The sequence below is a fragment of the Pteropus alecto genome, unplaced genomic scaffold, assembly GCF_000325575.1.
Source record: "Pteropus alecto unplaced genomic scaffold, ASM32557v1 scaffold134, whole genome shotgun sequence".
Taxonomy (NCBI): domain Eukaryota; kingdom Metazoa; phylum Chordata; class Mammalia; order Chiroptera; family Pteropodidae; genus Pteropus; species Pteropus alecto.
Window position 1 is genome coordinate 4244905 of NW_006436283.1, and position 14039 is coordinate 4258943.

General features: G+C 60.3%; 2 protein-coding genes and 1 long non-coding RNA gene across 4 annotated transcripts in view; 2 read left to right on the top strand and 1 right to left on the bottom strand.

Annotated features, from left to right (window-relative positions):
* RNF157 (ring finger protein 157) overlaps positions 1 to 8277 on the top strand; it is a 57149-nt gene extending 48872 nt beyond the window's left edge. The window contains exons 18-19 of the mRNA XM_025047169.1: positions 103 to 213; positions 5450 to 8277. Coding sequence (XP_024902937.1) covers positions 103 to 213; positions 5450 to 5568 — 230 coding nt within the window. The 3' untranslated portion in view covers positions 5569 to 8277. The remainder of the gene's footprint in view (positions 1 to 102; positions 214 to 5449) is intronic.
* LOC107195707 lies at positions 2855 to 8936 on the bottom strand. The gene is made up of 2 exons (XR_003046463.1): positions 8800 to 8936; positions 2855 to 3727 (listed from the first exon to the last, which is right to left on the bottom strand). It is a non-coding gene; the product is annotated as an uncharacterized LOC107195707 (long non-coding RNA).
* Positions 8937 to 8965: 29 nt separating this feature from the next.
* FOXJ1 (forkhead box J1) lies at positions 8966 to 14033 on the top strand. 2 transcript variants are annotated; one of them, XM_006912198.3, is made up of 3 exons: positions 8966 to 9104; positions 10135 to 10792; positions 12528 to 14033. In XM_006912198.3, the coding sequence occupies exons 2-3, from the start codon at positions 10304 to 10306 to the stop codon at positions 13293 to 13295; spliced, it is 1257 nt and encodes a 418-aa protein (XP_006912260.1). In that variant the 5' UTR covers positions 8966 to 9104; positions 10135 to 10303; the 3' UTR covers positions 13296 to 14033. The 2 variants fall into 2 exon arrangements, with proteins under 2 accessions (XP_006912260.1, XP_015445133.1); XM_015589647.2 differs by lacking the exon at positions 8966 to 9104 and adding an exon at positions 9472 to 9574.
* The last annotated feature ends 6 nt before the right edge of the window (positions 14034 to 14039 follow it).

Genomic DNA, 14039 nt, shown 5'->3' on the forward strand with positions numbered 1-14039 from the left:
ATTTTTTTGTGTCTCCATCCTTAAGATTTTTTTTATTTTAAGGACAGCAAAGCAGAGAACAATACAGCCAGCCCCCGTCTAACTGCATTAACTCCGTTACAGGCCAGAGGACATGCGCATTTCTAGGTATGGAGTGTGACAATAACAATGACTTTGACATCGCAAGCGTGAAAGCACTGGACAATAAGCTGTGCTCTGAGGTCTGCTTACCCGGTGAGTGGCAGTCTGCTGACCATGAACTTGGTGGGAGACGCTCCCCTACTCACACCCCTGCTCCCACCCTGGGACACCCATTTCCTGCCCTGCAGCTCCTGTGACAGGCCATGGGCTGTGCTACGATGCTGGAAACCCATTGCTGAAAGGAAGTGAGGCGGCCTCAGGACAGTCCCTGAGTCTGGTGCTCTGAGGTGACTCAGAACGGGAGGAAAGGAGCAGTTCTTCCTCTCCCTCCGACCTGGCCCAACCGGCCCCCGTCCACACGGCCTTGCAGATCCCATGGCAGGCCGCCTGGTCCTTTTCATCAGCAGGGAGTTCGAGGCAGACACGACCTCTCTAGGGCGGTGCCGGAAAATAGCCTGAGCATCCGTAGCTCCTGAGAGGACTGTGTTTAGTCAGGATCAGGGAGGAACTCGAAAGCCAACATTCGTAGGGGAGCGAACGGCTCTGCGACCCCGGGAGCTCTGGGTTACCAGTTGCATTGTACGTATTAGATCTGGATCCCAAAGGAGAAGTCAGGGATTGAGGGTGACTGTGCTCCCTGCAGCCCTAACTTCTAATCTGATCAGTCAGGGCTGTCAGCGTGCCCCCACTTCTCACGGCACTAACGCGAATCTCGGCCGATGCCTTGCAGAGGAGCCACATTAACCACACGTGAGCACCGACCTCCTCGCACCCCGTGTGCTCATTCAGGGGCTCACGAGCCACTTCCGTGAAGCCGAGCGGGCTAGGTCCGCCCCGCCCCTGCCCCTCCTGGTCTCGCACTGTGGCGTCTCTAATCTCTCACACGTGCCCCGAAACGGAGATGCCGTTCAGCTTCAGAACAGCCACACGAGTCGTGGGTCCAGTGCTTTACTCGCTCAGCGAAGTGCCCGGAGGCGCTGCGGCAGCGCGGCCTCCTAGGGCTGTCCCTGTCCACCCCCCTGTGTGGGGCACGGGTCCTCCCACGCCCGGGCCCCGCACAGGCTGTGGCGGGGCCGCACTTCTCGGGAGATGCTTTCTCCAGCCTTTCAGAGGGCTCTCGGGTCATGTTCCGTTCAGGTCTGGCCTGGGGCTGCTGGGGCCCAGGGCTCACTGCACTTCCTGCCTCCCCCTCCCCCAATACCTCGCTTCTGTCTGTCCATTTGTTTCTCACGTCTTTTTTGCCAAGTGTAAATCTGTCTGTCTGGTTTGTCCGTTTTTTTGAATTCATTTGTGTTACCTAGACTTCGTGTGGAAGTTCATGTTCACTCGTGCCAAGACCGTCCTCCCTGGCTACGCCGTGCCCGACGCCAAGCTTGCGGGGCCTGCGCACACCCCCAAGGCTCTTGCTTAGGTCTCCATTGCTAACTGGCAAGGGCCTGTGTTCAATATACGAAGACTTTCCAAGAAAAAATATATACATATATGAATTCCTGTTCCAGAAAAATGGGGGTGCTTCTGTGCCAGGGTTACTGTGAGGATGGGGTTGGGCGTCCTTGCTCACTAGCCGGGGAAGATGACATCTCCGCCCTCACTCCGCCCTGTGTCTGTGGCAGCTACATCGGCCTCTGCTCACTGGGCTTGGAGAGAGAATCTAGGTTCCCGCCTCCCTCGAGGGGTTGCCCCACCCACCCCCCACTTTTGGGCAGAGGGAGCTGCTGGTAATGGTTTCAGCCGACCGTGCTGGTGGAAATTTGAGCTTTTCCCTTCTGCTTCCTCCTCCTCCTCACTCCCTCCGGCCAGCCCGCTGTTCAGTGTTCCACTCGTGGGATTGTGGGAGAGGAGCGAGACCTGGAAGGGAGGGAGGACCCCTGCGCCTCCCGGCGGTGGTCTCAGGAGCCGGCCGACCTGAGATTAAACTGGGTTCACACCAAATGCGTGTGGCGGCTGTCAGGAGAGGGACTCGGGTGTTTGCGCTGGAGCTGAGCCGTGGCAGCACCCTCACCGGAGGCCTCAAAGGCCCCGGCGTACGGGAAGGGGGGGAAGCACAGCTGCTCTCGGGGAGAATCTTCCTCTGCCTCCGCCCGTAGCATCGGACCGGCGGCAAAGTGCCGGGGACTCTCGGGACGCAGCTGCTGGGTTAGTGACTGACAGGTGTCTCCACTTTGGTAGGGCCCGTGGCATGAACGGGCCTCTCCTCCCCCACCTGTAAGGTCGGCCGTCCGGACTGTGACTGAGATACCCGCAGGCTGGCTTGGCTCATGTTCCCGCAGCATCACCCCTTCACCGAGGGCCGATGGGAAGCGGGGCGCGGGAGCACCCCTGCTCTCCCTGTCCGCACACCGCCCTCCGCGTGCTCGTGCGCGCTCAGTCAGGAGAGCCAGCTGGTGGCAGGGACCGCACGGGTCCCCATGCTCACCACGCTCATCGGAGCGACACTGCGAGGCTGCCTGTGTCGTTCCGGCCCCTCTTCCCCTCGGAAGCTTCTTGGGCCTCAGGACCAAGGCGGCCGGGGGTCGCGGGGTGTTCTGAAATTGTTCTGGAAAGTACTCAAACAGAGGAAATCTACGTTGGCAGGTACGGTGGTCAGCACTAGAATTCTGAGACCATGCGAAGTAGATGTGGCTCCCAGGAGTGTGACGGACTCCGACACAGGTCACGGACTAGTGGTTCGGGGCGGGTGATAATTCTGTGAAAAGGCTCTGAGGGGGGTGTATGTGATGGAAAAAAGCAAAGATAATTTGGGTTTGTTATTGGAAACGCAAATATATCTTTAAATGACTGCGTCGTGCAGGAGTGAGGTATATCCGATGAAATCTGAAAATACTTATAGAGACCTGAAATTCAATTCATTCCTCTCAAAAGGAGTGAATGACCCAAGACTAAGACGCTACTGGGAAAGTTTACGCTCTGTAGACACTAAGGAAAAATCCACATTAACTTTCTCTTTCCTCTGGAGAGAAACTCTTCAAGGCAACTGAACAACTTTAGCCCTTGAGTTTCCTCAGTGGCTCAGTGGGGGCAGGAAAGGGGTGTACGCAATCGCCCCCACCGTGCTTTCAAAATCTCCGTCTTCAGGGCTCGTAATCTCTCATTTCGGATTCTCCCAAACGGGAATCGAATGGAAAGCGCCTCTGTCTGTCTCCGGCAAAGGGTTTTCAGCCTCCAGCCTCCGTCTTCTGGCTGAAGGGCTGGAAAACATGGTAGCGCTCACTCAGGAAGTCTTCCCCAGCGTCCTGGGTTTACCTCCTGCGCCAAGCTCCCTCGCTGGACCGGGCAAGGCGGCGGGGAGCAGCGGCAGGGTTCAGTGTCGTCGTAGGGGAGGGGACACCACAGAATGGAACGAGAGGCCAGGGAGCACAGGCTTCAGACCTGAGTCGCGAGGCTGTTCCAGCGGGAACCCGTGGTCGGCCCTGGCCAAGGATTCTGGAATGGTGGCGTCTGCAGCAAGGACTCCCGTGAACTCGGAGCAGGCCGCCCGTCGGCCCGCGGTCTCCCGGAGAGCTGGTGGTGGCGGCGGTGGCTCTGTTTTGTGCATGCATGTGTGTCTTCTCTCCTGTTCACCATTTGCTTTTGGTCTTTCCTACCGAACAGCCGCAGTTCCGGAGTCCTGCCCCATAAACATTGAGGAATAGGTATGAGATCTACCAAATTATATAAACAAACGAGCAACTCATTTTATCTGGGGTTCCTAACTTAAAGGGCAGCCTTGCCCTCTCTTCATCCTGTCACACTTAGAGGTGAAGAGCACGGCCGACCCACGTTCCAGACTCCAGGACCCCAGGACTAGAGACCCCCCAGATTCTGCCTGGGCGTGAGAGACACCTAAGAATTCCCCGTTCCCCTCACTTCTCTTCCCCCGGGGTCCATCTGCTCAGACTTATTAGAGCCTCAGGATGGATTATCACACCAGGACTTTTCTGGGAAATAAGCAGTTTATATCCGCCTAATCCTACTGTTTCTGCCTTAGAGAGTTTCATGTCTTGGACTGGCCTAACCTCACATTCACCAGCGTCCTGTCTCAAACACGAACACCCCCGAGCCTCAGGCCCGCCCTCTGGAGTGGGTCAGCCCCGCCCAGGAGGAGCTGAAGGCCTCAGGGAGGAGTCCAAGGATTCGGCAGTTTCCACATAGACAGAAGTGGGGCGGCAGTGCAGGCTGCTGGCAGAGCCTTCATCCAGCGGGGGCCTGGGGGGGCGGTGCGGTCAGGAGGCCCATGGGGCAGAGAAGGAAGGGCCTTCCTCCCCCAACCCTGGAGCCGCATCTTTGCCCTGAGCACATGGCTGCTGAGGCATCTGCCTCTCCTCTCACAAGATGCTCTGGCTGCACTGGATGGAGCCAGGGCTGTGGGCTGGGAGGATGATCGAGGTGAGTTGAGGGGAGAGGTGAGGACGGCCTGAACAGAGCCTGGGGGCACTGGTCATTGAGCACGTTCTGCTGGTTGTACCCCACCCGGCACCCGCCCACACCGCCTAATTCAGTCCTCACAGTGATCCTGGAAGGTAGGAAGAAAAGTGGCCTTTCCAGGCTGACACAGTGAGGTGTGAACTGGGAGTGGAGCCCAGGTGTTGACGCCAGACTTGGACGTAATCAGGGAGCGAGCAGACGGGGTGGTGATGGGTTGAATCACAGCACGAAGGAGAGAGAAGGGCCAGGAAGGGTTTGCCAGCATGGGACGCTGGTGCTCCACGTGCGAGAGCGTGGGCAGCTTTGGGGCCGGGGGCAGGGGATGAGGAGTTCTGTGAGTGACACCTGTGGGACCCCCAAGCCTCTCAGACCCGTGTCTCCTGAGGTAGATGGCACCAGCTGATAGCAAACCTCAGAGATGTAGAGCAGCAGACGCGGGGGAAGGGGTACAGGAGCCATCACACTGTCCCCCGCAATGCCATTCTGTCCCTGGTGCCTGCTGGGCAGCCAGTGGCTCCCTGCCCCACCCTGGCTCCCACAGCAAACATTAACACGGGGCCCAAAGGAACAGTCTTCCCACTCCGCCCCGAGGAAGCCTCAGCTAGAGCCAGTGTCTTTTTTCTGTGTCCACCATGACACATAGGCCAATTCCTAACACACAAAATACAAAAGTGGATCCTAGGGCAAGTTCACAAAACAAGGAACATCCTGCGTGTCCGTCGGGGGGCCGCAGTGGCCGTGACCGCCTAGCCCAGGGGGGCCGGAGCGGCACCCACTACTCCCACGCGATGTGGCCTGCACACGCACAGGAGTTTCAGGTAGCACGCATCCCGCCAGGTGCCGAGCTCTGGGGCTGCCCTGCTGGAGACACCATCTGGACCTGGCCAGAGGTCCGGCACCCGTAACCTCCCTTTCTGTCCCGCAGGCACCTGGCAAGCTGATGACAACGTTGCCAGCCGTCGGAATGCACAGCACCGGCGCTTGTCCAGCAGCCTGGAGGACACAGAGCACAGGCCCTGTGTGTGGGGTCCTTTGGCCGTCTGAGGGCCCCGGCCCCATACCAGGGCTGCCCTCCTGTTCCACCCTGACCTCGCGGGACCGCTGGCCCCCTGGACATGCTCAGCGAGACACAGGGAGACTTTTATACCCGTGCGAAAGCCAGACTTTGAGATCAGCCTGCTCCTTCTCCCAGCCTCGTCTCCTTCCATGACCACGATCTCTTCCCTCTCCGAAGGGACCAGACGTCTCCTTTCTCCTCACGGGCTAAAGCCACTCCGTGAACTGCGTCTCGTGAGACCCTTTGCAGAGACTCTGGAATGTTCCCACCACATCTTGATCTTCAGGTGGAGCCAAGGTCTGCAGGCTGATGGTGCATCTTTTCTCTGCTGAGGAGTTAGACCAAGAAGACCCAGAGTCTGAGCAGCTTCATCACAGACACCCACCTGGCATTTTCTGGTTTCTGGGACACTGTAACCAGTTTGAAACCTCCAATTTGGGGTGGGGTTGGGGGCGACTCCGGTGAGAAGGGAAAGCCACATTGCGCCGTAAGTAGAGGCTCCCTCACAAAGCTAGAGGAGTGCCTTTCCCAAGGACAGGGGACATGGTGGCAACCGAAAGTTCTTGCTTCTGGCGGCCGAGCTCGTCTCCTGTGCCTCGTGTGTCTGTCTGCTTAAGAAGGCGGCCTTGACTCTGAGACTCCCCCATTCAATGAAACCCCGAGGAGGGTTTCTTAGGATCAGGTGCATTCGCGAAGGCCTGGGACTCCATCCTAAGGTGATATTTCAAAAGACACGTTTTTCGACCACCTCTGTGCCAGGCACTGTGTCGGGAGCTGTCGTATATCATCACGTTTCATCACTAAGGCCCTGACAGGCGGTATTCTTTGCCTCCACTCCTTTTTGTTAATAGTTGAAGAAATAGTCTGAGAGACGGGTGGACCAGTTTGGTGCCCAGGAGCCCCAAAGCGGGTGGTGAGGCGTGTTGAGCTGGGGCCAGCAGGGGATGGGGAGCCTGATGGCTGTGGCCAGGACCTTCACCTCTGGGAGCCTCCCCACCCCACGTTTTCCTCCCCTGCCTTCCAATTCTCCTGAGCCTGATAGGGGAAGGGGAGGTGTTGCCTTCCGTAGGCTCGTTGGAGATTTAGACATGTTCAAATCGTGTGCCCCACCCCGCCCCATCCCAGCCCAGAGCAGAGCATAGAAACAGAAGGCTAAAACAAGTCTCAACTGTAAGCCGCGGGTTAGTCCCCTCTCGACACTAGTGTGATGGATGGATTCCGCACAGCTCTTGCACAGATGCTATGTCTACTAGCTTTTGGAAAAGGTGGTGGCTTAGTGGAGCATAGGATTGGGCGGCAGAGCTGGATACAACAGTTTGTGAGGCTGAGCTGTAGCGGGGCCTCGGGCTAGGCCCATCCTGATGGCCTGTCTTAGTATTCGGAATTGTCACCCTAGAAGAGCTTCTCGGGGCCACTTCCAAGACCTCGAAGAGAGCCCAGTGCCCAGGGGGTCCTTTGCACATTCTTTGTGGCCTCTGTGCACCGCCAGGACCCTCATACTGCCTAGCGGTTGGGGCTCACGTCCTGCCCTGTTGTGCGAGATGGGGGCGGCTGTTGTTCAGACAGATGTGACGTGAACCGAGCTGGAATCTAAACTTCTGTCTTGAGTTCCCACATCCACCCTCTCTGAAATCCTGCAAAACTGTTGGGTCAGGCCCCATTCCGTGTCCTTCCTTTCTCCCGACAAACTCCCAGCCCCTTCCATATTTAAGATCTGAGCAATAACTCTACTTCCTGATGTCCTTGAAGTTCGAACCCCAGAAACACCAGGGAATAGGCACCTCCCTTAGCCCTAGGGTGGTGGCACATGGACCCACCTCCTCTCCCAGCAGGTAGTATTCACAGTGTGGTGTTACCTGAGATGAAGGAGATGCGGGTAAACAGTAGCCACAGTGGCCAGGAACCCTAAGGGGAAGCCATTATCTTCACCCCTTCTGGAGGGTCTGTGTCCTCTTCCAGGCAGAGGCTCAGGAAGATTTTTCTAGGCCTTGGTTCCATAACCAAGACACATCCGCATTAGAATGGTCCTTCTCTCCTTGTTTCTCAGACACTTCCTGTCCTCTCCCCGCACCCCCTTGCTCTCATTTAGATCTTCGGAAGCAGAAATATCCCATCCAAAGGGGCTGGTCCTCAGTCAGCTGGATCAGGGAACAGGGCAGCTGCCAGCCCTACTGCCGCATCCATCATGGAGACAGTTGTGTTATAAGCAGTTGACCCAGAGAGAATGGGACAGGACCTGGCTTCTCACACGAGGGCACAGACTGGAGGCCTGAGACTCCTTCCCGCCACACTCAGGTCCGAGCTCTCGTATGGCCTTGGGCAGTGTGGCGATCCTGGCCTCCTCACAGAGCCTTTTCCCCTTCCCCTACCCAATTCCATCCTACTGGAGTTCATGCCCATGCTGGGGCATCTCCTGGGCACAAGCCCACACACTTTACGCCATCTCACCTGGGGAGAGTTAGTGTCCTGTTCCCTTGATGTTGGCACGCTTGTTGCTCACTTTGCTTTAGGATCTGCACACCTGGTGTGTGCAAGTGTGTGTGTGTACTGCTGTGCCATCTGTGTACCCCTGTCACTCCCTGGAGTTACACTCATGGGCACATGACAATGGGGACATCAAGGATGCAATATTTATGGATTGCTGCATGATTCTTAAAAATGAATAAAACTGTTTACCAGGGAAGGGGAGCTGTTAACTGCGCAGTTGGCCTATTTGTGAAAGTTTCTGTCAGACTTTGTCCAGCACTCACTACTTTTACTCAAGACGATCTGGGAGTGGGGGAGTGGGACAGGGCAAGGGGTAGGGATGGACATGGCCTAGGCGGGAGTTGATGTGCCATCCCCTGGGCGTGGGGGGTGGTGCCAGCCCTCCCGCTCCTGGGCAGACAGAGGCCTAAACGAGGCGCCCCCCACCCTCGTCCTTAAACCCGAGAACATCCAACACTGCAGCTCCTCAATAATTGAAGAGCAGAAAAGCTGGTGACAGGAGGGAGGCCAGGGGAAGGGAGGGGGAAGGACCACAGTCTCGGCGACCCTTGGTCCATCACTTAAAGGTTGGTGGAATTAATCGGGCAAATGGCCCCGCTAGGAGAATTGGGCAAGTCCATGGCTTTTCCGAGTTGTAGCCATGGGTTCTGCTTCCTCAGCTCTCTAGAGAGGAGAGAGAGCTCTTCCTCAGAAGCCTCTGGAATGTCAGGGGTGGGGGAGAAGACGCTTACCCGGAAACTGGATTACCCTACCCGCCTTGGTGTGTCTGAGATCGTTGCGGTGCGGCCGGTTCCGCGGACCTGAGCGACAGGTGGCATCGGAGAGTCGGACCTGCCCGCGGGCCCCGGAGCCGACACTCTGGGTCGGGAGAGAGGGACAGGCAGCAGAAACGTGAGGAGGTGCCACTCGCAGCCCAGAGGAGAGGACAGGAAACCCCCGGCACACGGTTCCCGAGTCTGAGCCCGCTCCCGGCCTTGGCCCCCGCGCCCCGGGCGGTGTCCCCGGAGCCGACGACGCCGAGGAGCAGCAGGGGCAGGTAGGGGGCGGGGCGAGAGTGCGGTTCCCGGAGCGAACGGCCGGCCCGAGGGCCCCGGCCTCGGCTCGCCCCGAGCCCCGCGCGCGGCCGCGGGGCGGGAATGCGCGGAGCCCAGCCGCGCGGCGGGTAGGGGGTTGGGTGGCGCGGGAGAGCACGGCAGAAGGAGGGAGTTCGAAGAGAGTTACCGCCAGAGAGAGTGGAAGGAGCCCGCGGTATCCATGGAGACGTGCCGGCCAATAGCAGCAGCGAAAGCTGTTTATGGGGGCGGAGCGTCGCCATGGCAGCAGGAGAAGCCTTTCGAGCGGCTACTTAATGCCGGTCCCGCGGCCGCGGGCGCTCAGAGAGGCGCCGTCGGGCGGGGGGGCAACGAGGGGCGCTGGCGGGGCCCCTGGACTGGGGGCAGAGAGCGGCAGGGCTGGGAGGAACTTCTTCCAGAACCTTCCTTTGGCCTGGGCTGCGCTCTGAGCCAGGTAAGGGACGGGCAGGGCCGCGGGCCGCGGAAAGGGAGAGGCGTCGGTACCACCCCGCTCTCCCATCCGTCCTCGACGGTAGCGGTGGGCCCGAGGACTGACATCTGAGGAGTCTGGGGGCAACTCGCTTCTCGCCCCCCATAACTTTGTCCTGCTCCCTTCCTTCCCCGACATCTTTTATCCTAATATCCCTTTTCAAAGATCAGAGGACCAACCCCGTCTCCCGCCCCGTCGTACTGCCCTCCCGGGCTCCGTCGCCCCCGTTTCTCTGTGTCGCAGGGTGTGGGTGTCTGATTTCCCGCTCTTGGGGAGAAGGGGATGGCCTCGGATGCCTCGTCCCTCGTTTGGCTAATAAAATATCTCCAACCTCGAAGAGGAAAAGAAGAGGGAGGCCGCCCGCCCCTCTGGGGTCTGACCCCAGGGCACGGCTTCTGTTTCCCAGACCTCGGCACTCCGAGATCCTCCAGCTGCCAGGACGATTTTAGAAGAGCCTCCCCGCTCGCACACACCTCCCCTCGGGCGTGAGGGAGGAGTGTTCAGCTCCCGCTGTGTCCCCGCAGGCCCCACATTCGTATTCGGAGGCGGCGACCCCCGGGTTGCGGGATGGAAGCGCGCGTCCGGAAGGCTGTGTAACTGGAGCCGCGGGAGTCAGCGGGCCGGAGAGCGTGGCGGGCCACCCTCGGCTCAGCCCGTGGATGTTGACCACCCCCTCCGAGAGTCCCCGCAGACATGGCGGAGAGCTGGCTACGCCTCTCCGGAGCGGAGGAGGCCCGGCCCGAGGGAGGCTTGGAGGAGCCCGACGCCCTGGATGACAGCCTGACCAGCCTGCAGTGGCTGCAGGAATTCTCCATTCTCAACGCCAAGGCCCCCGCCTTGCCCCCGGGGGGCACTGACTCCCACGGCTACCACCAGGTGCCAGGCTCGGCCGCACCAGGGTCCCCCCTGGCGGCCGATCCCGCCTGCCTGGGGCAGCCGCACACTCCAGGCAAGCCCACGTCGTCGTGCACGTCGCGGAGCTCGCCCCCGGGTCTGCAGGCCCCGCCCCCCGACGACGTGGACTATGCCACCAATCCGCACGTGAAGCCACCCTATTCCTACGCTACGCTCATCTGCATGGCCATGCAGGCTAGCAAGGCCACCAAGATCACTCTGTCCGCCATCTACAAATGGATCACGGACAACTTCTGCTACTTCCGCCATGCAGATCCCACCTGGCAGGTAGGGGAGGCGCGGGTTGCGGCCGCTCCCTCCCCACTCCCTTCCCCCTCTCCACTCCTGAGCAGCGTACAGGACTCAGGTCCCAGCTCCGCAGGCCAAGTGTGGGCAGTGCAGCCAGGGCCCCAAGGGAGGAAGGCCATGGAGGAAGGACCTCCAAGGAGCCCAGGGCTGGAAACTGCCCCTCATTTGGCTTCAGAGAAGAAGGAGGGAGGATGTTCAAGGGCTTTAGAGGTATGAAAGCCGAGGTTCAAAGGGCAAGCACTTGTCACTCATCCAGGAGGCCCAGCCCAAAGACCAGGGCCAGACACAATCCCCTTGGGGGGCGGGGCGGAGACTGAGGAACACATTTTTATCCCAAGTCCTAGAATTCCTAGACACTGCCTTGCCCAAGGACAGTTTGTCAGGACCTGACTCAGAAGTAGAAGCTGGAGCCTGGCCCCCCTGCCAAGCTCTCCGTCCTGTCTACACGCATTTGGCTGGGGAGGAGGGGAGTGCCGTGGGGTGTGAAGGCCAGCTGTGTCCCAGTGGAGAGGTTGTGGGGCCTTCCTAAAGCTGCTGTCCCAACCCCCCACCCAAACCCCTCCCCATTTTCCTGCCTCCACTCCTCCCCCTCCTCTCAGGCAACCTCCCTAGAGGAACAATTACCTGAGCCAGGTGCTTTCCACTGGGGCTCTGCCTCCAGCACTGGCTTCATGTTCCAAGTCTCCGGAACCTGGCACAGAGCAGCCAAGGGGCCAGGCCACCGTGTAAACATCCCAGCCTTGTCAGGGGGTACCCATCCGCCCTGCTGCCCACGTTTGGACAAGACTATGTACCTAGGAATGAGCTAGGCTAGATGGTGATTTGAGATGGGGCAGACATTGCCCTGCCCTGAGTATCTTCATCCATCATGATGGGGGCGAGTTGGGGACAGAGGCTCTGAGGGTGCCCAGATTCTTCCCTGGGGCATCTGTAGACAGCAGGCGGCAGGATTACAGTCCCAAGCTATTCCACACTTGCTTGGGCCCTGACTCCGGGGCAGTGCCGTCTGTAGCCTCGCTGAGAAAGCAGAGACCCCCACCCAACCCCAAGCCTTCCAAGCCTGAGCTTTGGAAAATGGGCCCAGGAAATGAGCACTCTGCCCTTCGCTGGGTAATAATCAACTGGGGCCTCACAGCTTGGGGTGGGAGGAGGGGGCCACGGGCAGTTAGGGCCCAGGCCAGCAGCTGGCTCAACAAACAAGGAAAGTCATGAGATCCCGCCACACTTCATCCCTACACACACTCGCGCGTGAGCGCACACACCACACACACACACCCTCGGTCGCCCAGTGTCCCTCACCCCGAACCACGCACTTCACACACGGAGAGGGCCAGCCAGGACCAGAAGGAGGGAGATGGCCATCCAGGCCCTGGGGGAGCTGAGGCCTTTGGCCAGAGGCCACAAGCAGTGGGGTAAGGGAGGGAGGGCAGGACGAGGTGGCACTGAGAGCCGACCCGCGGCTCAGGGCTCGGATGACTGAGCAGGCAGATATCCTGGCAACAGGGAACAAAAGCCCCCGACAGCACTCCTGGCTCCGGGTGCCCTGTGGCTGGTGTCCCAGAGCCTCCCCGTTAGAGCAGTGCCTCCGTCCCTCCTCCCTCATCAGAGAGGAGATGGCAGGAGGACACGTAGGAGCGTTAGCAGCCACACGTCACCAACCCTTCCTTCCCACTCACCCAGCCGTCCTCCGTCTCTCCTCTCTCCCTGTGCCCAGAATTCCATCCGCCACAACCTGTCCCTGAACAAGTGCTTCATCAAAGTGCCTCGAGAGAAGGACGAGCCAGGCAAGGGGGGCTTCTGGCGCATCGACCCTCAGTACGCCGAGCGCCTGCTTAGTGGGGCCTTTAAGAAGCGGCGGCTGCCCCAGGTCCACATCCACCCGGCCTTCGCCCGCCAGGCCGCTCAGGAGCCCAGCGCTGCCCCGTGGGCCGGGCCGCTGACCGTGAACACCGAGGCCCAGCAGCTGCTACGGGAGTTCGAGGAGGCCACCGGGGAGGCGGGCTGGGGTGTGGGCGAGGGCAGGCTTGGCCATAAGCGCAAACAGCCACTGCCCAAGCGGGTGGCCAAGGTCCCGCGGCCCCCCAGCACCCTGCTGCTGACCCAGGAGGAGCAGGGTGAGCTGGAGCCCCTCAAAGGCAACTTTGACTGGGAGGCCGTCTTCGACACCAGCACTCTGGGTGAGGAGCTGGGCACGCTGGAGGCCCTGGAGCTGAGCCCACCGCTGAGCCCCGCCTCGCACGGGGACGTGGACCTCACCGTCCACGGCCGCCACATCGACTGCCCCGCCACCTGGGGGCCTTCAGTGGAGCAGGCTGCCGACAGCCTGGACTTCGACGAGACCTTCCTGGCCACATCCTTCCTGCAGCACCCCTGGGACGAGAGTGGCAGTGGCTGCCTGCCTCCGGAGCCCCTCTTCGAGGCCGGGGATGCTGCCCTGGCTGCCGACCTGCAGGACTGGGCCAGTGTGGGCGCCTTCTTGTAAGAGGCCAGGCCCCGCCCCACCTCCGGACAGCACCCGAGTCAGGGCCCAGACTGCCCCCCAACACAGGCCGATTGAATCCTACCGCCCAGGCAGGGGCTGGGCCAAGTCTCCCAAGGCTGGCCCCACTAGGCCACACGGTCCCTAGCCCGGGCTGCCCTCAGAAGACAGCCCAGGAGGCTGAGAACTGGGGCTCAGGACAAGAACTGCTGCCTCCCCTCCCCAGCCCCCCCACACACAGTGTTTCATTGACCCTCATCTTCCCTTCTCCAGGGACCGGCTAAAGAGCCCCCCACTGTGAGAGCAGCGGCCTGGAGGGGCGCTGCCCTGGCCGGGGAGCAACAGGACAGGGCCCGTCCCCAGCCCCTCGGCTCCAGGCTCCAGTGCTTCTCCCTCCCTCCCCGCAACCCCCCCCCCCACCGCCTTTCCTCCCCAGGTCTCTATCCAGAGAAAGTTCCCAGGTACAACAAATGCTAATTAGGTGACAGCAAATTAACCCCCTAGAGGCCTCTGCAGGCAAAGCCTCCCAGGGGCTGGGGCCGGGGCGGGCAGTAGATGGGGCGCAGAGCTGGGGGAGGGGGCAGAGAGAGGAGACGGACGAGGTCGGGGTGCCAGGTGGGGCAAAGAAATTTTCTAAGGCCTCTGGGGTCTTCTCCTGGCCCCATCTCCAGAGGTGGGACAGAGGGTGGAAACTCTTCATTTTTGAGCCCAACTGGAGGCTGAGAGCAGCAGGGAGTTGGGGTTCCG